Source organism: Idiotropiscis lumnitzeri, chromosome 20, assembly GCF_059441095.1.
Source record: "Idiotropiscis lumnitzeri isolate Australia: NSW breed Sydney's pygmy pipehorse chromosome 20, RoL_Ilum_1.0, whole genome shotgun sequence".
NCBI lineage: Eukaryota > Metazoa > Chordata > Actinopteri > Syngnathiformes > Syngnathidae > Idiotropiscis > Idiotropiscis lumnitzeri.
This window is the reverse complement of record NC_142410.1, coordinates 11,976,313-11,996,130: the sequence shown is the minus strand read 5'-3', so window position 1 is coordinate 11,996,130 and position 19,818 is coordinate 11,976,313. Positions and strand designations below refer to the sequence as shown.

The following is a 19,818-nucleotide window of genomic DNA, read 5'->3' as shown; positions in this document are numbered from 1 at the left end:
AATGTCATCACTGAGCCAGCGGCTAAAATAGTCCTTAAATCTTGCTTACCCACCAAAAAGGACAAGAATCTACATATCCGCCTGCATTTGGCCCATCATGTTGTCATAAATGAGTAGAAATTTTAACGCCACCCCCCCCCCATTACTTCTGCCTCCATAAAAATCCCATGATTGAATTATTGCCGACCTCCCAATAGGCTCGTCCTTCACTTGTCTTCATTTGAAAGCTTCAGCAGCAGCAGTTTGTTCCATTCTGGAATGACAAGTAGCCTCTTTGGATGAGGAAAAGTTTTGCCTAATTGCCTTCTCCGGAACAAACTTTAGCATTTGTTTCTTTCTGCCTTTGAGTAGAAGTGCACAACGCCACATACACAACAAGCACCTCATTAGGACGGCCGCGTGGATTTGGAGCAATTTGTCAAATGTCAGAGAAATAGAAATTGGAGGGGGGGGGGAAAAGGAAGCACAATTGCTTCTCTGGATTTTGCCCACCCGAAGCAAAATAAAAAGAATAAAAGCATCTGCGACCTAAAATACGATACAATTGCACGTACACTAAGGATGATACGATTCATCGAAAATTGATTTCAACTGCTTAAAATATTAATCGATGTAAAAAATAAAAGATTATTTGCAACGCCATGTTGCGTAAATTACTCGACTTGACACACCCACAAAGTTCTAATTGAATCGTGGCTTAAGTAAATCAAAACAGCCCTAATATATATTTAGAAATACATTTGTTCAAGGTGTTTGTTTTTTTTTTTCATTTCATTTGCAGCTCTATTTATTTGTACACTTAAAGTGTCATTAAGATTTAACTTATCACTGTATGTTATGTAACTACAACAGTCTAGAATGCTACATTTTCTTATTATAACAAGCCACCACTGTAAGAGTAAACTCGTAAGTCAAGGGACAACTATTATAGGACTCTTGAAAGAGTCCAAATTCAAAGATTCTATGCTTGCGCCATACTTTGGCCATCATTACCTTAGCAGCTAGGCTATTAGCAAAGTACCTCCCAATTCCGGGTCACCTCACCGTGTTGTAATTTTGGACCAATCAGGAGCGAGGTGGTCGCTACGTCACCGGGAAATCAAGTTGCCATGGAGCGCGTTTGGATTTGGAGTAGTTTACTGTGGAAGAGCTGAAGTGGAGCTGCGAAGTGGCCGACCGGAGGATGACGGAGAAGACAGACGGCGTGCCGACTCTCGAATTGGATTTGAAACGCACTAACAGTCACATTATCTTCGTGGCAGTGTTGAGTTAAATCCACAACTGGGACGGCTTTGACGTGAGAAGTCGTCCGAATGACGAGCTTGGCTCGAGGGAAGACGCCGAACTTGGACGACTTCTGGCCATGTCCACGTCGTCGCTCACCTCACTTCTTCGCCGCTCTTCTCTCCCTCTCGACTAAGAACCTCTGAGATTTTTTTTTTTAAATTTTCAGTCCTCATGACGGAAATAAGCGAGAAAGAGACCGAGCCCCAACGGCGGGACCTCCAGAGACCACCGGCCACTGCGCCCAGCCAGCCGGAGTCCAAAGTAAGACCGCACCTAAACAGCACCCCCACCACCATCGTCAAACAAATGTGATCAAGTGAAATTAAGCTGCTTCTACATATAATAAAAATATATCATTTATTTTTACACTCTGATCTCACTTCACGTTTTCTCGTAACGTTCGAATATCGGAACGTTTTTTTAATTTGCCATTAGAATGAACCAATGCCCAAATTGTGATCACCCCAAATTTAAGTTGCATAAGACAACCGTTTTATGTCCGCTGTTATTTCTTACGCAAAGTTGCAGTCTGTTAGCGAGCTAATGAAGGTCTTACATAACAACACTTAAGCTGCCTTAATTCTTATTACCTGACCTCACGCTCGTACAAGCACAGATCACACTGATTGCTTAGTGCCCATGCTGAACACTTAAAGGCTTGAAACAAAGCAAAAAAAAAAAAGAATATTCATGAGGCACTCTGGCAAAAAAATGAATGCACATTTGCAGAGTTGAGCTGCTGTTCAGCAAACGAAAGGTTGAATAAATATTGAAAATGATCACGCATGTGCTTTATTTTTTCTTAAAATGATTTAATTAGCATCTATTGTATATTCTGTATTTATTAAAAATTATATATGAGAATTACGTAATAAATATAAGAATGCTGACTTTGTTGTTTTTTTTTTGTTAAAATCAAGAATGACATGCTTTGATCCTTTTGATAGTGAAAGTGTCTGATTGTGTGCAACAGCTGGACAAGGAGGCCTACAACAAGATATTGTCAGAGAAACAGAACAAATCGCAATGATCATGTCAAGTGACATATTTGTTGTTTTTTTGTGCTTGCCTCCAGACGTCACAATGTGCGTAGGCTGCCCGTTGAATTTATGGGCCAATCCCAGAGCAGATGTTTCCTGAGTCTGGCCCGAGCTCGTAATTCACAACAAACGGGCCGACTGGACGTGTTCTCAGAAACCGCATCCTGCTAACCGCTCTCAATCACTATGAAATAATAGATCGGTCAAATCGTTTTTTTATGTTATTTTATTCAGCCGGCAATATTTTGAAAGCTATACATGTTTGCACCTCAGGCATAATACATTGGAGGCAGTGAAATAACCCCAACTTTTGGTTTAGCTCTGCTAATGCAGTAGTAAAGTCAGAATTACAGTAAATAGTTGTCTGAAAAACACTCCTAAGCCATAAATGTAAAACAAATGCGCGCAATATTTTATTGTGCACCGTTTGTATCCTCAAAACATTGTCAGGACCATCGTGGATTGCATCTATATTTTTTACTTTTTTACTTGACTGCCAAATCATTTTTACATTCATGAAGAGTGGCCCTAGTATCAAACCTTGAGGTACACCGCTCATTTTCTCCTGTGACACTTGGGCTTTTTTTATGATACTATAAAAATCTGTGGAATGAGTTGTGCGCTGTGTGGAATGTCACCAATTTTCTTCTGTCCCGCCAAGTAATTGTGACATTTCCAATTTTGGATGGTACCATAGGCCTGAATAGAGCTTTGTCAAACACCACCGGTATCTATTCGAGCCTATCCTAGCTTTAATGACTTGAGTTCCATCGTACGGCAGCAACCAGACCCCAATTTCAGGCGAGTTTTTCAGAAAATGACGCAATGTAAATGACGAATGAGAAAATCCTAGAAAGTGACCTGCTGTCGAAAGAGAGCCCCTCCCAAAATCGAGCATCCTCCTTGCTTTCATTCTTTTGCGACAAGAGCTTTCCATGTTCTTCAGCCTGTTTGAGGGGAAAAAATGAGCACAGAGACTAGACTTTGCCCGAGGCTTCTATAAATAGGCTGTTGTGAAGAATGCTGGGATAAATTAATGATTGAGTAGTGGGTGTGGGCAAGTATGAGAGAGGGGAGACAAAAAAAAAGAAGGCATGCTGCTGCAAAAATGGAGCTTTTTCTCTGCTCATACTATAACTGTTTATGTAGTACAGTCACCCCCGAAAGCGAAAAACGGCATCGAATTGAAGCCCATTGAAATGCTTGGACGACCGGAGACGTCGGGAAAAGTCAGCGAGCAAACCAGTGAGTGGAGGCAAAGAGTTGCACAGTGATTTGACGACAAAAGATTATTCATCATCGACTAGACTTTGATCAACTTGGCATCGACTACAACAAAATACAATTCTGAACGCCTTATTTAAAATGCGGGGTAGATTCTGTTTTCAAGTCAATCAAAAAACAAGTTTTACCTTTCCAACAATTTTAGGAATTTTCAACCCGGTAAATATAATGTTCCATTTGGTACGGCCTCGATTTTAGAAAGCACCGCCACTTTGCATTGTCTGAGCAAATGCAGTCAAGAGCGCCAAGTAGCCTCCCGCTCGCTGGCACAAATACGCTGACTGCAGCTGAACCGGCGGCAGCAGCGGCCCAAATGCACACGAGGCAACCTTGTCACCGCTTTCTTGCTCTTTTGCTCTCGATCCTCTGAGGACTTCCAGAAACTTCAAATCCAAGCGCTGCACTTTGAGCGAACTCGCTTGATGTGACATGTGCAGAGGCTGTTCTATTCTTCCTAAAATATATAATCACGTTAAAAAAGTCAAATCGCCCCGTCACGCCGGCTGGGGCAAAGCACTTTTTCCGTTGAGGAGAAGATGCCCAAGTTCTGTTTGGAACATATAACCTGCGCTTCAATTAAAAAAAATTAAATAAATAAAGGCACTATATTAGTTTCATTTCTGTATATACTATTGAATGAAGTCGTTACTGCACATGTTTATCACATACGATATTACAGAGTACTCTTTTATTCATCCTTACTGTGATGTCACAGTGGGGGGCAGAAGGCCTCTCAAGACGTATTTTCAGAAATGGTCAAATAACTCAAGATTGACTTGGTTCGTTCATTTTGCAAGAAAGCGTTTTGTTTCCTCCGCCGGGTGCAAAAAGTGGGTCAACACAGTCAGCACATCATCACTCACGCTAATTGACGTCTGCGCTCCGCGAGAAGACCAGCCGCTACTTGCTTCCAGGAGATATCGATTGGACCGTTGCAGCTCAATGCTCAACATTTCATTAAACACCGCAAAAAAAAACAACAACATGCTGCTTCACCTAGAGATGATCTAATCTTATGTAGCAGCAAAGTCTGTTAAAATTCCAACATTTAAAATTTGTGAGGGAAGAAGGAATGGTTGGTAATGAAATGTCCGGCAATAGAGCCACATGCTGCTTCACCTAAATAAGAGTTCACCTCATCAGCTCGCTTTTTATTGTGGCGGTGACAAGATAAAAAGAGGCAAAGTTGAGTCGCCGATAAACACGCCGCATCCGGTGCCAAGACGGGCTGGTCCGCTCAATGAAACCAATCAAACGTGAAGTTTTAAAAGGCCTATCGATTGGCGTGCGCTTGCAAGGGTTGGCAAATTTGTGAAGTCGGGAGGCGGAGAGGAGGCCAAGGGTGATGGAGATGGAAGGGAAGGAAAAAAAAGCCTGACTGAGAAAGGATGCTCTTTGAAAATCGGGCTTTTCGGGTAAATGTCCTCACGTCCTTGATCACCTTGTGCTCTTCTTTTGTTGTTTAGATATTGACTCCATGACGGAAACTCCCAGTTTTGAGTTACTTTGTAACCCATCTCGACAGCGAACTCGTCGGGCCTGAATTGCAGTACGAAAATACCGAAATGGGTCCACAACAAACCTCGCTTTGTAGCATGAGCGTTACTTATTCTTTCATTGTCTTTGTACTTCCTCGTTTCCAAGGCGGAAAACTAATTAGTCAGGCATTGCAGTTGCATTACTTGGCGATATTTCCATGATCCCAAACTTGCCTTTGTAGCAATAATGATATGTTGTTTGATCGGAAATGATCTTCCTCTGCCACCCATCTAGGCGTCGTACTGCGTGGGCCTTGACTTTCGTTCCACACCATACTTCCTTTGGAGTAATTACATTACATATCTCTGGAATCTCTACGGAACACATCCTTCCTGTTTTGAAGTCCTCTGCCACCCGTTTAGGCAATATATTGCCGTACCTTCCTTGTTGGCTAACGTGTTTGCCTTCCTACCACAGCTGCAGCGTCTGAAGCGTTCGCTGTCCTTCAAGTCTGTGATGCGCAGCAAGAGCGTGGACAACTTCTTCCAGCGCAGCAACGGCGACTCCCGCCCACCCTGCATGCTCATCATCGCCCCCGCCCCCTCGCCTTCGCCGCCACCCATCTTGTCCGAGTCGCCCGATCTCACGCCGGCCGTCAGCCCCGACCCGTCGCTGTCGGAGTCGCCGCACTCGCCATCGGTCAGTCCTTCGCTGTCCCTGAGCGCCAAGGTTCCGCCAAAGTCTCTCGCCCCGTCCACGACGCCTCTCAAGACTCACATTTTCCACGAGCACGTCTTCCGCAGGCCGACCAGCTGCGAGCGATGCAAACATATGATTCAAGGTAATCGCCACTTACATTTATTTCTTGCTTCCCATTTAGGCAGCCAACTATTCCGTCCTGATTTGCTGACTTGGGAATGGTTCAACACCAAACGTTGGCTTCGAACATTCGCATTACATGCCGCTGAACCGCGACAAAACGTTTTAGTTTTCTATGCAACCCAATTAGGAAACTAGTAAACTAGTCGGGCTATGGAACACAGACTTCCCGTTTTGATTCTCTCTGTCACCCGAATTGATTATGGAACCACGACTTTGTCATACCATAGAACTTTGCTCAATCACACTTAAAATGAATGACAAAATTCCACACGAGATCCTGTCTGTTTCATACCCGTCCGTCTCTACCCAGAGCACTTGAAGTGCTGATTTTAAAGGGCAAATAAATCTCTTTGCCATCAAACCTTTTACCTCTTAGGAAATTATTTGTCCTTTTCTCTCCTTCCAGACACAAACAAAGATTTGATTTGTGCTTTGTCAGTCCTCCACAAATTTCACTCTATGGACGCTGCGTCTCAAAAGCAGCACCGATTCATCTTCCTGCAGTGCAATCAGCTGCACTTTTTCAGGCCCAACATGTCAGTCTGCCTGTGTGATTTCCGTCAATGTAATTAAATAATTGATGCGGCTTTCCACGCAGGCAACTCCAAGCAAGGCCTGCGCTGCAAAGCCTGCAAACTAGCGGCTCACCTGTGGTGCTCGTCGGAGCTGTCGCAGCAGCCCTGCAACGGCAAGGTAGGGAAGCGGACGCCAGCTAACGTCGACATGAACAACATCCACGGGTGTCGGGCTTGAATCGCAGTACTGGCCGCTGGCTCCACGCCAACCCTGCTTACGTAAATTAGCATGAAATATTGTTGCAAGCATGAGAGAAAATGGCGATCCCATTTTGTCGGCAACGGCTACAGAATATTTCAATGTTTTCCTCTGCAACCCGTTTAGGCAGCAAATAAACACAAGGACATGCCCTCCTCACTGAGTCGCTCCTCTGTTGCAGTTACACTAATCCGCCTCACAGTGGATGCATATTTTCGCACGGTTAATCGCGGCAGCGTGCGCAGTGACTCACGGAACGCGACAGCAGCATCTGGATGCTGGAATGGTTTCCCAAGTCGTTGGCCTTTGCGTCTCGCTAATGAGCTTAGCCTGAAAGCCCCCCCACGCTCGCCGTCATGTACAAAGAGGATCAAGTCCCCCTTTCAGTGCGAATCTAAGATGGGCTGCTCTCGAAAGACGATTAAGACACTGACCGACGTGCGAAAGGTATCGAATGACGTGGAAAATGGTTGGCGTCGTCGAGCGGCTTTTCTCACGAAGCTACATTTCCCTTCCTTTGCTTCCCCGCCGCTAAATCAATATCTGCCCCCAACCAGCTGGCCCGGCTTAATTCAGTGTGAAATTCGCCGCCTTTTGAGGGCACGCAAGCAAGCCGCGGTCGCTGTCCTTTTGGATGGCTGCGCACTCGTCAAAGCCGGGATTAGACGTTTCGGGAAGCAGCCGCGCATCCGCATAACTTGCCGGGCGTCGCACGGTGAGCGAGCGCACGGAAATGTGCTTGCGGAATCATGAGCAGACGCTACTTCAGCCTCAAATGTACATATCAAATATTCATCCTATGCAGGAAGATTTTGACCCTTTGTCTCACACAAACCTTTTTCTACCTCCGCACTCGTGACACGCGCTTGTCATTTCCAAATGGCGAGGCTCGCCTGCAGAAAGTAGGAAAAGATCTTTTTCCAGGATTGGAATTAGGCCTGGGTGGCGACTATCGGGTTTATTTCAATTTTGGGCGACGGTGGCCGTTTTACGATTGGGAACTTCAGTCGGAATCAGTCTGGCTTTCTTCAGACGAGGCTTTGTGGTCGTTCCTTGAAAAACTCTTCAGGTCTCTCAAGGCCGCACTGGATCACAGTTCTGCACCACTTTTTGGGAAGGCGACCCACCGTTTTTGGGGAGTGCATATCTTTGAGAGTTTAAAATAGACCGGCAAATAAATGCTGATAGCACCCGGGGGTGCATGCTCGTGTTCGATTGCGGTAATTGCCCGTCATTGTTTTTTAATAAAAGCCTCCAATAAAGCCGCTCTGTTTTCTTGCTGGGGTTGCGTCGGCGTTAATTTAACGTAAAGAACAAGCGCTTCATTACGGAGCCTCGCCTCGCCTCAAATAATGACCTGCGGGGACACACGAGAGACATTTGCATGCGCTTCACTTTGCATTTGTTCAAAGTGTCGTTTAAATGAGTTGGGCAGCCAACTTTGCTTTCTACGATCGTGGGCATCGTCACAACGTTTGAATTTCTCCGAAGCGTAACGTGTGTGTGTGTGTGTGTGTGTTGCCTTTTGATTTCACCGTACGTGACTATTATTAGGGAGAAAAACAACTTCAAGGTGAGAAAACCGGCCTTTGTAATGTCTTGCTGGCGCTAAATAAAGCTCCCACTAATCGTGGTGTGGCTTGATCTTCGAATGGCGTGCTCATTTTTAGTGGCGCTTGATCACACATGAAAGCATCCTAATAAGCGTCATGTCGATGCGCTGATGCCGTTGCTCCGGGGCCATCTGGCCAACCGATGACACTTCTGGCGTCTGTGCTAATGACTGGCGTCGTCTTGTCGTCGTCGTCCTCGGGACATTTTTTTTTTTTTTAATTTTGCGCTGGCTGTCCGATCGCGCTCACCTTCACGGGGTGACCTCGCTCGCCCTCAGGGACGACGCCGTGGTTATTTATGGCTCGCTGACTTCTACGCTGTGACTTTGCTGGAAATGTATGAAATTCTGTGTTGCTTGCTTATTTATTTATGACTTTGTTTTTTTTTTTTTGTCTTTCCTCTGCCCACCCAATTAGGCAGCCCACTAGTCGGGTCGAAATTGCAAAATAGTTTCACACCAGACTTTCTGTTCTGGCATGCTGTTGAAGCTGCTACAAAATTTCCGTTGGCGGAATTTATTTTTCTCCACCTCAAAGCAAACTCGACCTTTCTAAATTGCAATATCCAATACTGCGGTACTTAGTAGGAGGTCCACTCCAAGGCACGCTTCGCATTCTCACATCAGTATTATGTTTGTTGGTCGTGCTGTGGAACGCGTCGACTTTGTTCCTCTGCAGACGTGGCCGCGTGCATTCTCATAACATTTCACCTCACCGCTTCATAAACTATGCACACAAAAGTGCCAAGACCTTTTTTTTTTTTCCCCCTCGGCTTCTTTTCACTCTCACATCACTTTAGTCTGCGCTTTCCCTTACCTGTCGCCTCTCGTCTTCCCCCGCACGCCGTCTCTCTTCAGACGGGAGCTTTTAAGCGAAACTTCAGCTCGCCTCTCCTAACCACGGAGTCGCTGGGCGTCGTCAGGGAGACTCCCGATGTGCCGGGTGAGTGCGTGCGGGATTGTGTTTGTGTGGCCAAACGCTCGCTCGCTCGCTCGCTCGCTGCTGTTTTTCTTTCATGTGTGGCATGGTTTGCTATCCCGCAGAGGTGGACCGCGCCGCCGTGGACCCCGTGTACGAGGCGCTGCGCTACGGGACGTCGCTGGCTCAGATGAGTCGCTGCAGTTTCGGCAGCATCTCCGAGTCGCCCTGCCACGAGGTAGCCGTCGCTCGGTGGAGGATTGGCGCCAAGAGCAACTCAAATGACTTTTCTTCCACAGGCTGAGAAGTTTCCAGACAAGCTGGAGAATCAGCCAATCGCAGAAGAGGAGTCCATTCCAGGAAGTACGTCAAGTTGTTGTTAACATGTTAACGTCTTTCTTCATCCTTATTGTGTGTGTGTCCAGTGCTCACCCCCCCTGAAAGCGAGAAGGCAGATTCCGAAGAGCGAGTCAGCCTTAAGGTGTGCATTAGCACTTCCTCGTCTTCTTTTCTTCCTTTTGCTGTTTTGTTTTCTGCTCCTCCTTTTCCTCCTCTTGCTCTTTTTCACTCCCTCCCGTTATCTCGTTTTTTTCCTCTCATCTTCCTCCTCCAGCTCGACTTCCTCCTCCTTTTCTTCTTCTCCTTCTCCAAGTAATGCGTGTGACTTTCCTTTAGACTCCCAAGCGTGTGCAGGTCCACTCTTTGCACACCTACGTGGCTCTCTACAAGTTCCTGCCGCAGGAGAACAATGACCTGGAACTACAGTCGGTCCTTTTATCGATTTATTGAAGCCGCCCCCTTTTAACGTCTGACATGTGTTCTTTCCCAATTGCCTGTAAAAGGCACATTTTAGAAGAAGTAGCTAATTGGCCATTCACAAATTCGCCTAATTGCATTTTTCTGTCTGTGAGACCTTATCCCGTGCTGAATTTTGGAAGCCGCATTTTTAAAAATGTATTTAAATAATAATAAGAAAACGCCCTGACTCGTGAATTTCATGAGCTTTTTAATGGAATGCATTTCTGAACCGCTCAGCCCTTATTTCGCTCCAGATCATCTTTCAGCTCATGCTAACTGCTGCTTGTGTTCCTCCTTCAGCCCGGGCGACCGCGTCAAAGTCACCGATGATGCCAATGAGGACTGGTGGAAGGTGAGTTGGCGAGCATGGTCGTCATCGTCGTTCTCCCGCTAGCTTTTGTGCGCAAACGCCATCGTGCCACTTGTGCAATCAGTCAAGCCTCCTCCAGTCCTACGAGACGGCGAGACTTGAGAGCCGCCTGGTTGCCTTTGAAGGTCAACGGACGTGGGTGTTTGCGTGGCAAGTTAGCGAGGCGTGGGGGTTTTTGTCCGTATTTCATAAAATGCGTGAAAAACAAGTTGACCGTATTTGCTGAATTAGCGAATGAATGCGTCTTCTGACGCTTTGCGGCGGCTCCAGTACGGGATTAGCGTGCTCTGCTTGTTGGTAATTATAGACTTGAATTATTTGGGTCAAATATGCATCATTAATAAAAAGTCCCATGCAAGGAAATAATAATTGAAATAAAACATTGGCTCCTGAGGGATTAGCCACTAAAAGAGTGTGGCTGCAGATGCTTTGACGTAATCCTAATCCTAATTGTGCCCGATCCACTAAATCATTTTATAGTGAACACCTAACTCGTTATCCGTTACCTTAAATCCTGACCCCAACTTCTAATTCCTAACCCTTCACCTAATCCTAACACTTAGCACACACTACACACTAACCGACCATTTCAATGTAGAAAATGATCACGACCGCTAATTTCCCCCAATAAGCGTGTGTGTTTTGTGTTTTCTTATCAGGGGAAAAGTCGCAGCAAGGTGGGATATTTCCCCGCCAATTTTGTGCAGCGGGTGCGCCCCGGCGAGCGAGTGTGGAAGGTCACGACTGGTTTCCACGGCAACCGAGACAAAGGCCAGATGACGGTGAAAGAGGCTCAGGTGAGCACACACACAGCGAATACATTAACAACAATGTATGCAAAAAAAAAAAAAAGTGCTGAAGTGACAGAAACGACATATTTGCATTGTGGTGCGGCCCACTTTTAGCCTCACGTCTCCATTCCTCTCTTTTGCCCTTTCACGCTCCCAATCCATCATCCGTATCGTCTCCCCTGCCCCTCGTTGTCATCCCTCGTGCATTTCCCACCATTTCTGTTTTTCCTCGTTCACCTTTCGGCATTTATTCCTTTCCCCTCAATCCGATTCCCGTCCTTCGGCCATTTTGTTGTCCAAATCACCCACCGTGCCTTGCCCATAATTTATTCCCCATCCTTCCCAAATCTCGCATTATCCACCCCATCCACCGCCGCAGATCTGCGTGGGCAAGAACGAGGAGGCGGACGGCTTCCTGCGACTGAGCAGCGGCAAGAAGCGAGGCTTGGTGCCGGCGGACATTTTGCTTGAAATTTGACATCGGCTAAACATAAGCATACTAGTACTTGACTTGCTCTAATTAGCATCAATTGACGGAGGAATAATCGGGAATGCCAACCCCTCCCCCCCGTAACGCCCTCGCTGACGGCCATAAAATGAACAGCTGGCGTACAGAACACCAGCTTTGCTCTTTTTCTTTTCTTTTCTGCTACTTTGCGTGTAGCGTAATGTGGGAAATGTAGCATCAAGGAAAGTCAGGCTACCTCACCGCTCACTTGGAACGCACGTTCTGTCCTCTATTTATTATGCACAAATTATAACGGTACAACTTGACATCATCCATATCAATTACAAAAAGATGGAGGCTCCGAAGTTGAACTTTTTGTTTTTCAAGCTCGTCATTCACCGTCAGCTGCATGCGATTTACGTTAGCATCTGCTAAAATGAAAATTCCACGTTGACTCACGTCACATGATGACTTTTTTATCCTCTAGCCGCCAAAGAAAAAGCAAAACACTGGACGTTGCACCTCAAAGGCCACAATTGATTAAAAAAAATAAATAAATAAGATGAGCGTTTGAGTTGAAATATCCGCCGCTCAAGGGGTTAACACTGCGACACCGAAGCTATTCCTCATACGATTCATAGCATAAGAAATGATTCCATATATTTGAAGCTATCCAAATAATGCAACATTATGAAAGGACTCAAATGTAAAAAAAAATGGGCCGTACTTTGAGGTCTTGCGAGATTTTGCATGTGATGATGGTTTGACTTTGAAATTGTTTGGTCTTGGGGCATTGCACTTTTTGGGAAGTTCCACTTTCCACCACTCTCTAGTGATTTCCAAGATGTCCGCGATCACCTCACGGACGCACCTCTGCTCGTCTCGTCACACAAAATTCAACACTTCCAATTTGCCTTATCTGCTGTACTCGAACTGTACGTATGTGATCACATAAAAGTCTTTCTTGTCAAAATGGCAAAAAAAAAAAAAGCTTCAAAGCAATAAGTGTAAATAAACTGTGGTTAGCCTTCTCGTGACACGCGTCTGAATAGTTTAGCCATGCGGAAAGCGACCAATAAGGGCATTTCTGTCACAATAATAGCAGAGCATCACTTCCGGTTTTCATTTTCGTTGGCATGCCTCCTGCGTCTTTGGCCCGTTTCCGCATCGAGGAAGTACTTTTAACGTTCACTTTGGCACATTCCTCTTTGCAGTTTCCTGAGCTGGATTTGAAGCAAAATGTGGAAAAAGTCAAGCCCAGTGAAGACTTTTGCACTGTCGGATTAGCCTGAACACTTTACACAGCTCAACTAGTCGCTCGCTTTTGTTTTTTGTCTCGGCACACGTACGCAAACACACACTTGGGCTCAGGATTCTTTTTTTGACGGGCCATATCACGTTACGGCGTTGCCCAATAAAGTGCGATGAACCCTCCGTTTGTTTGTGTGTGTGTGTCGTCATTTGTCTGACAAGATGATTGACGGCCTGTAAAAAATTGATAGGACTTATCTGAGATGATACATTTTTGTGTTCCAATTTATTCTTAAAAAAAAAATAATAATAAAAATAGAGGCACTTTTGTGTTGCTTTTCTTGTTTTTTAAATGTCACTTGGGTGTAAGGAAGAAACAAAAGGTGCGTCACACTTCGGTTTCCCCCTCGCGTCCATCCCGAGAAGTCCCGAGTCGCCCGCTCGTAATGAGCCCGAGTAATACCATTAACTCCCAATAAAAGTCATTGGCGGCGGAAAAGCCGCTGGCAGGCCATGGACAACGCTGGCGCTGCGTGTGCCGGCTGTGGCGCAATTTCTCAAATGATGACCCAATTCTGTGATCACATTTTGGAGAGACACGCGAGTGGCAGAACATCAAGTTGCTCTGGCGTCTTGACACTTTTTCATTTATTTTTTTTTTGGGGTTACTGGAGACGATGCTCATCGGCACCAACAGGAATAATATATGCTGCCTTTTCCGAAAATTGTATCATAAAGAACTAATTAATAAAATATGTGCATTATTAATTTTGTATAATTTTTCATTTCAATTTCCGCATTTATTTTTAATATATATTCAAAGCAACAGCAATTGTGTATTAAATGAAAACAATTCCAGTTCAACGTAAATATAAATATATCTCAAATATTTATTGCCTCATTTAGAAAATAAATCCAGAAACAGGGATCAACTCAAATGGTCTCTAATTTCCGTCTCGAGGCGTGCTAAAAACGTCAGGCCGACGTCTCCTTTGGTGCGTTCACACTTGAATCGTTGACAGCTCGGGGAAACGAAACGTCCGCGTTGCAAAGTGCGCAGGAAAACGGAGTGCCAAAAATAGTTCTTGATTACACGTGCAGGTTGAGAGGGGAGGAAACATTTCCATCTGCAGCTTTGGCAGTAAAAAAAATAAATAAATAAAGCGCCGATGTACTCTGTCACGTCACAAGATGGAGCCAAAGCACTACTTTGATCTAAATGAAGCTCCTCAACTCACTTCAGATGGTTCCAAAGCGAAACTGTCTGCAGAAAAACGGTGAAGAAATGTGAAGTTAGTCCCAAAAATCGTCCAGTAGTGAATTCCAGAATGGCAAAATACAAATTTGCAGGGGGCTCACTCTACTTTACTCGAGCGTGTCCTTAAAGTCGAGACAAATGCTGCTGCGGGTGAGTCCAGATGGCTGAGTCGGCGCTTTTCGCAGATGTGTTTTGTTTGTTTTCCAGCTGGATGAAATCCGTGCGGCACATCATGGCAAGGTAACCAAGCGTCTGCTCGCCCACCTCTACACCTGCGTAAGAGTCATTTTCTTCCATTTCGCCTTTTGATGTGGTCGCCCCGCCACTCGTCTTCATTTTCGGTGAAAAAAAAAACGCCTTACTGAGAAGCTGACACTGTCTCATGTTTGTATTACACTGCCCCCAGGTGGCAAGACGCGCACATCAAAAGGAGCAGCGCAACGTCCACTGAATTGAAGCAAAAACGGTTTGATTCAAATTCATTTTTTTGACATACAATGATTCTGTCCAATAGCATTTTTTTTTTATTTTTTAATTTTCCCTCGCTTTTCTTACATTTTGAACTGACTTTAAAAAAAAATGTTAAATGAGTGAATGGTTTTTGTTTTGGGTTTCTTTTCAGATTAGCTGGAAATGTTTGCAATACAAAGAGCAGGAAGTTGAGATTTGTTTTGAAATGTTGGGTGTCGAAGTATCCGTGAGCACGGATGGCTGAAAAGTAAAAGTATTTGTACTTTGCAGCACGCAGGTTAATGAGGACGCTGCTCCTGGCAAGACGCTTTCTTTTTTATCTTTAATGTTCCCTCTTAATGACTCCAGGGAGCACGACGGTGATTTATCGTCGCTCCAAGCTGCTACTCACAAATGAGTAAAAAAAAAACCATGGCTGGGTAAACACACACCATCGTTGAACATTTGAGTTGTTTTAATCTTTTTGAGACATGAACGATACAACTTTTACTGCAAGTGTGACTTTTATTGTGGAAATGTGATGTTAAATATTTTCCCCGGTTTTCTTATTGAGACAACTTCAAGCATTAGTACGAGACTTTTAGCTCAAGTACAAGTTTGAGTCAAAGTTCACACACTGCGGTTCAACATTTCAGGCAAATTGTCTTTTTTAAGATGACTTTCCTCGCCGGTACGCCTTAGGGATTTAGACTTTTAGTGTAAGTACGAAATTTAGTGTCGTACATAAGCAACGGTTGACTATTTGACTCCGATTAGTCTTTTGGAGCAACACTGAGTGCAAATGCGTCTCTTCAGTGGGAGAATGACGTTTAGTTGGTTTGCCTCTTGCTGACCTTTCCAAAAACTCAAAATTCCATTTTTGCTGAGAAAGGGATTTGAAATGAAGCCTCGCTCTTTCTTTCTTTCTGTTCTCTCCGCAGCTCGTGTCACGATGCATTTGCCGACGCGGAGCGATGAATTTTTCAGCTTCTCCGCCTAAGCTCTTTTCCAGGCCTGTATTTTTAAATCTATCCACTCAGCGACACTTGAGTTTGCAGCAACTCTATTGTTTGTTTTATGGCGGCCTCTGTGCATTCAAGTCGGAGAGGATTGGCAAAGCGAATCTTGGCGATGTCAGCTTTGCATTTTCTTCGGGTTAAGAGGATCATTTTGAAAGTTTTGGTTTCAAGTCTTTGCTTTTCAAGAATTTGCGTCAACTTGCAGAGGTCGTACTTCAACCTGCTCCGCAAGCAAATCAGAATCGGCAATACCAGATGGTGAGGAGGGTTTAATCCCCGCTGTAGGATGTGGGCGGAGCCTTTGATGCACCACCAAATTCAAGCACATTTGGCCTCCTTCCTTTCCGTCACATCTTTTCATCTCTTGCCCTCTCGGCAGCACTCGATGAGCGACGTTCTCGCCCCGTGTGCGCTCCAAATGGAAATTCGTGTTCTCGGCGCTTCATGTTCAGACACAACGTTCAGGCAATGCATGCATACAGTGAACAAGAAAAAGAAAATGGCTGAAACAATTGAATTCATATCACATTGGCCACCCCGCTGTTAATTAAACTTCTTAATTACAAAAGTAAAAAAATGAATCAGGCTGCGGCTTAACTTGTTTAGCATTTTAATGCGTTTAGCGTTCGCTGACTCATTTATTATTTAATGGAGCGTTTTTGTTTGCTGCCTCCAGCTGTTTTTTGCTTCCTGATGATTGTTTGTGCCTTCAAGCTCCGCCTCCAACGATATCTATTTGTGTACAGATATTATTTATAGGCCAGATGTTGAAAAAAGCAGTGTGGGAAGACCTCCATTTTGTTTTGCTCACAGAAAAATAATCTGACATTTTTTTAATTAAAAAAAGAAATGGCAATAAAATAAAAATTAAATTCTTCGGAACAATGCACAGATTCTGGAGATCTTTATGGAAAAAACGATCAAAAACTGAATCGTATGAAAAGAGGGCACGCCATAACCGGTTGTTTCCACGATGGCGGGTCCTCTGTATTGTCGTATCGTGGATGAAAAAATAGCAACACATCAGCAAAGCACGGCTGAGAGATATGAAATTGTGTGAGCTCCGAACTGTTATTGTTGCCTGATGTGGAAAATGCGACTTGTGTGTGCGTTGAAGGCTGAGCGGAATAATGACGAGCGGCCTCGTCTAATCCCATTAAGGCTCACGCTCCAGGAAACGGCAGCACCTCCCCGTAATGAAGAAACCAGATGAGGTGAGCCCACCCGTCCGCAAGCGTTGCATAGACTTTACCTTTCTTTATTTTTTTTTACATCCGACGGGATTGCTTTTATATGGCGGCTCCAGAAACGTTCGCTGCAATGTGACCTTTTATTTCTGTTGGCGGCTGTGGATTCAACTGTACAGGCAAGTTAGGATTTATTGACCGGCGTGGGGCATTTCTATTTGTCAACCGTTTGTACAGCACATTTGCTAAGTATGTTTTGGTATGCCAAGTATGAATTGGGTGTTCCACGTGAAAAATGATCTTCTGCTCTCTGCTGCCACCTTATGGCATCTAGCCCAAAATACTCATTTGTTCATTGACCTCTGGAATCCATTCCGCTTCCAACTCCAGAAGTTATTTCTAAGTCGAAGTTCAACAGTATTTGAAATCAAACCACCACTTTAAAAAAAATGCTCTTAATCAGAATGTGGTTACATGAACCCAATTTATTAATAATATAAAGCTTAGTGGAATGTGGTCACTATTTGCCAGTTTCATCCTCCTTGGCCAAGTTTTTGATGAACTCCTCTCTCTTGGCCTGGAGACGCTCCTCTCTGCGCTTGCGAGCCTCCTTCGTCTTTGTGCGCCGAGCCTCGGCCTGATCGCTGGACCAGACGACACAAGTGACAAGCATTAGATTTCTATTCATTATAGAAATGGGCAATCGCTTTTAACGACGACAGTGCAGTTAACAGAAAAATGTTGCATTTATTCTGTTCTATTAGAAGTAGGATTTTATAAGATTGTCATTTCAGTTGTGAGGCCCCCTGCAGAAAACAGTTGGCAAATGTTTCCGCATTGCTTTGAATAATGGTAACAGTAGCTCCATCCAGTGGACAAAAAGAGAATTACAAATTGAAATCCCTAAACCACATGGAAATCTTTCTTGGATTTCATGCGTTGGTGTCAGAGCAAAAATGACATTTGCAAATAGTCATTTTTTTGTTAGTATAAATAACATTTTAACACCCAAAATTGGCTTGTGGTCCAAACCCTGAGTGGCACAAACTATGAGAAGGATTTAATCAAATAACTCACGCCAGGAGCTTCCTGCGAGCCTTGTCTGCCTTCAGTTTGTGGATGTGCTCCATCAGGATGCGCTTGTTTTTGAACACATTCCCCTTAGATTTGAGGTACAGACTGTGATACCTGGACAGGGAACGGCAACTTTCAGTAAAACTCAGCGAATTTGAAACACTCCCCCAAAATAATAATAAAAAAAAAAATGTCGCTTCCCACTTACATGTGCCTGTCAATCTTTTTGGACTCCCTATAGCGGCGGAGGAGACGGCGCAAGATGCGCATGCGGCGCATCCACATCAGCTTCTCGGGCATACGGGCGTTGGCGGTACCCTTCCGCTTACCTGCAAGAAAGCGAGTTCAGTTTCATTTGAAGGTTTTATAGTTTGAAATCTCTTGTATTTTTGTTTTTTTTAATGAGGGCTGCATCAAATGAATATTTTTCCATTCTACTGTAGTGTGTGACTTTTTAGGTGTGGATTGAAAAGGCGGGCGTTGAGTGATTCACAATTAAGTTTTGGCCATCTGCAGTCTGTACATTAAAAAAAAAAAAAAATCACCAATATCAAGTGAATCACCCATCCCTACCTGGAATAGTTTAGATAGATTCCATGATTTCCTATGGGAAGACTTGTTTTTAAATCCAAACTGCACACCATTTTAATGTGTTCCGAGTCCAAAGTATGACGGAGATGGAGGCAAAAATGGCCCACCGTAGCCCGTGTGGCGTCCTTTGCGGCGCGCCAGTGTGTTCTTGCGGCAGCGGGCGCGGGAATGCACTGTCACAGGCTTCCTGATGATCAGGCCATCCTTCACCAGCTTGCGGATCTGCTGGCCTGTCACGTAGTGTCGTATTCAAACAATTAAGCTGGCACGAGTAGGTAACAACCTGGAGCCAGTAAAACAACTCACGCGAGTTGGCATTGGCGATCTCGTTGGTTTCGTTGGGGTCCAACCAAACCTTCTTCTTGCCGCAGCCCATGACGCTGGACGCCAAGCGCTTCTGAAGCCTGAGCATACTGGGAAACAAGTTTGATGACACATGTCATTAGCTAATCTTATTACACCCAGTTTGGAACATTTCCAAAATTCCTTTGGATATTTTCCACCCCAACTGTACTTTTATGACACCAACTAGTGTTTTGATATTTACTCCCAACAGTGTCTTTAATTTCTCACCTTTGCTATGGAAAATCTTATTATTAAATAATTGAGCTGTAGAACTCTGATCGCACGTGCATTGCATTACTTGTCAAGTGAATTAAAACTCGAGCAGCTTGCTTGTTCCCGAAGAAATGTAACAACAAATAGAGTTGAAATTATGCCTGTAGGTTAAAAACGTCCGTCAGCTACGTCTCGACCTGTTTAGTTTTGTGTTGTGACGTTAGACGTCTGTGAAGTTCACCAACTAGTTAGCACAGGGCCAGAAACCAGCATTTTTCTTGCATGACGCTTTAATTCACACCAATGCGAGATAAGTGTCTGTATTCGAGTTTGACATGGGTCACTGAGAACCGCCTGTTTAGAAAAATGAGCCACATCTGGATGTGGAACGACAAACTTACCTCATGACTGCAGCTAGCTGGATGAGGAAGTCAGTGCTGGGAAACTGGATGGTGGGGTCGCAACCATTTCAACCGTCGTCAAGGGTAACGTTTCCACATCTGGATATAAACGCTCAAATAAAACCGTCGTTTTCAGTCAAACCGGAAGAAGTAGCACTTTGATCGCTAACAAAAAAACTAGTCTTACCGACATTTTAACGTATTAAAGCCATATCATTTTATTCACCCCCCGTCCCCGACTGATGGCAGAGTGGTACGTTCCACGTGCATGCAATTTATTTTTTCCACCCCTAGAGGACGTAAAATGACAGCTGATTGTCGTTATTGTAAAACTTGAAGTTGTTG

At 44.5% G+C, this 19,818-nt stretch overlaps 2 protein-coding genes across 7 annotated transcripts; one reads left to right on the top strand and one right to left on the bottom strand.

The window, feature by feature from the left end:
• Positions 1–1,082: 1,082 nt before the first annotated feature.
• LOC148317812 (SH3 and cysteine-rich domain-containing protein 2-like) lies at positions 1,083–19,439 on the top strand. 5 transcript variants are annotated; one of them, XM_088285097.1, is made up of 13 exons: positions 1,083–1,548; positions 5,568–5,931; positions 6,571–6,665; positions 9,217–9,301; positions 9,403–9,515; positions 9,577–9,640; positions 9,703–9,758; positions 9,953–10,041; positions 10,376–10,427; positions 11,105–11,242; positions 14,401–14,469; positions 14,600–14,659; positions 16,780–19,439. In XM_088285097.1, the coding sequence occupies exons 1-12, from the start codon at positions 1,459–1,461 to the stop codon at positions 14,642–14,644; spliced, it is 1,260 nt and encodes a 419-aa protein (XP_088141223.1). In that variant the 5' UTR covers positions 1,083–1,458; the 3' UTR covers positions 14,645–14,659; positions 16,780–19,439. The 5 variants fall into 5 exon arrangements, with proteins under 5 accessions (XP_088141223.1, XP_088141222.1, XP_088141226.1 ...); XM_088285096.1 differs by having other exon boundaries at positions 15,585–19,439; XM_088285100.1 differs by having other exon boundaries at positions 1,084–1,548; positions 14,401–14,433.
• Positions 17,315–19,630, bottom strand: LOC148317811 (large ribosomal subunit protein eL19-like). Of its 2 annotated transcripts, none has more exons than XM_088285102.1 (6): positions 19,474–19,630; positions 18,821–18,927; positions 18,622–18,744; positions 18,132–18,252; positions 17,927–18,037; positions 17,315–17,493 (listed from the first exon to the last, which is right to left on the bottom strand). In XM_088285102.1, the coding sequence occupies exons 1-6, from the start codon at positions 19,476–19,478 to the stop codon at positions 17,370–17,372; spliced, it is 591 nt and encodes a 196-aa protein (XP_088141228.1). In that variant the 5' UTR covers positions 19,479–19,630; the 3' UTR covers positions 17,315–17,369. The 2 variants fall into 2 exon arrangements, with proteins under 2 accessions (XP_088141228.1, XP_088141229.1); XM_088285103.1 differs by lacking the exon at positions 19,474–19,630 and adding an exon at positions 19,088–19,458.
• Positions 19,631–19,818: the final 188 nt, after the last annotated feature.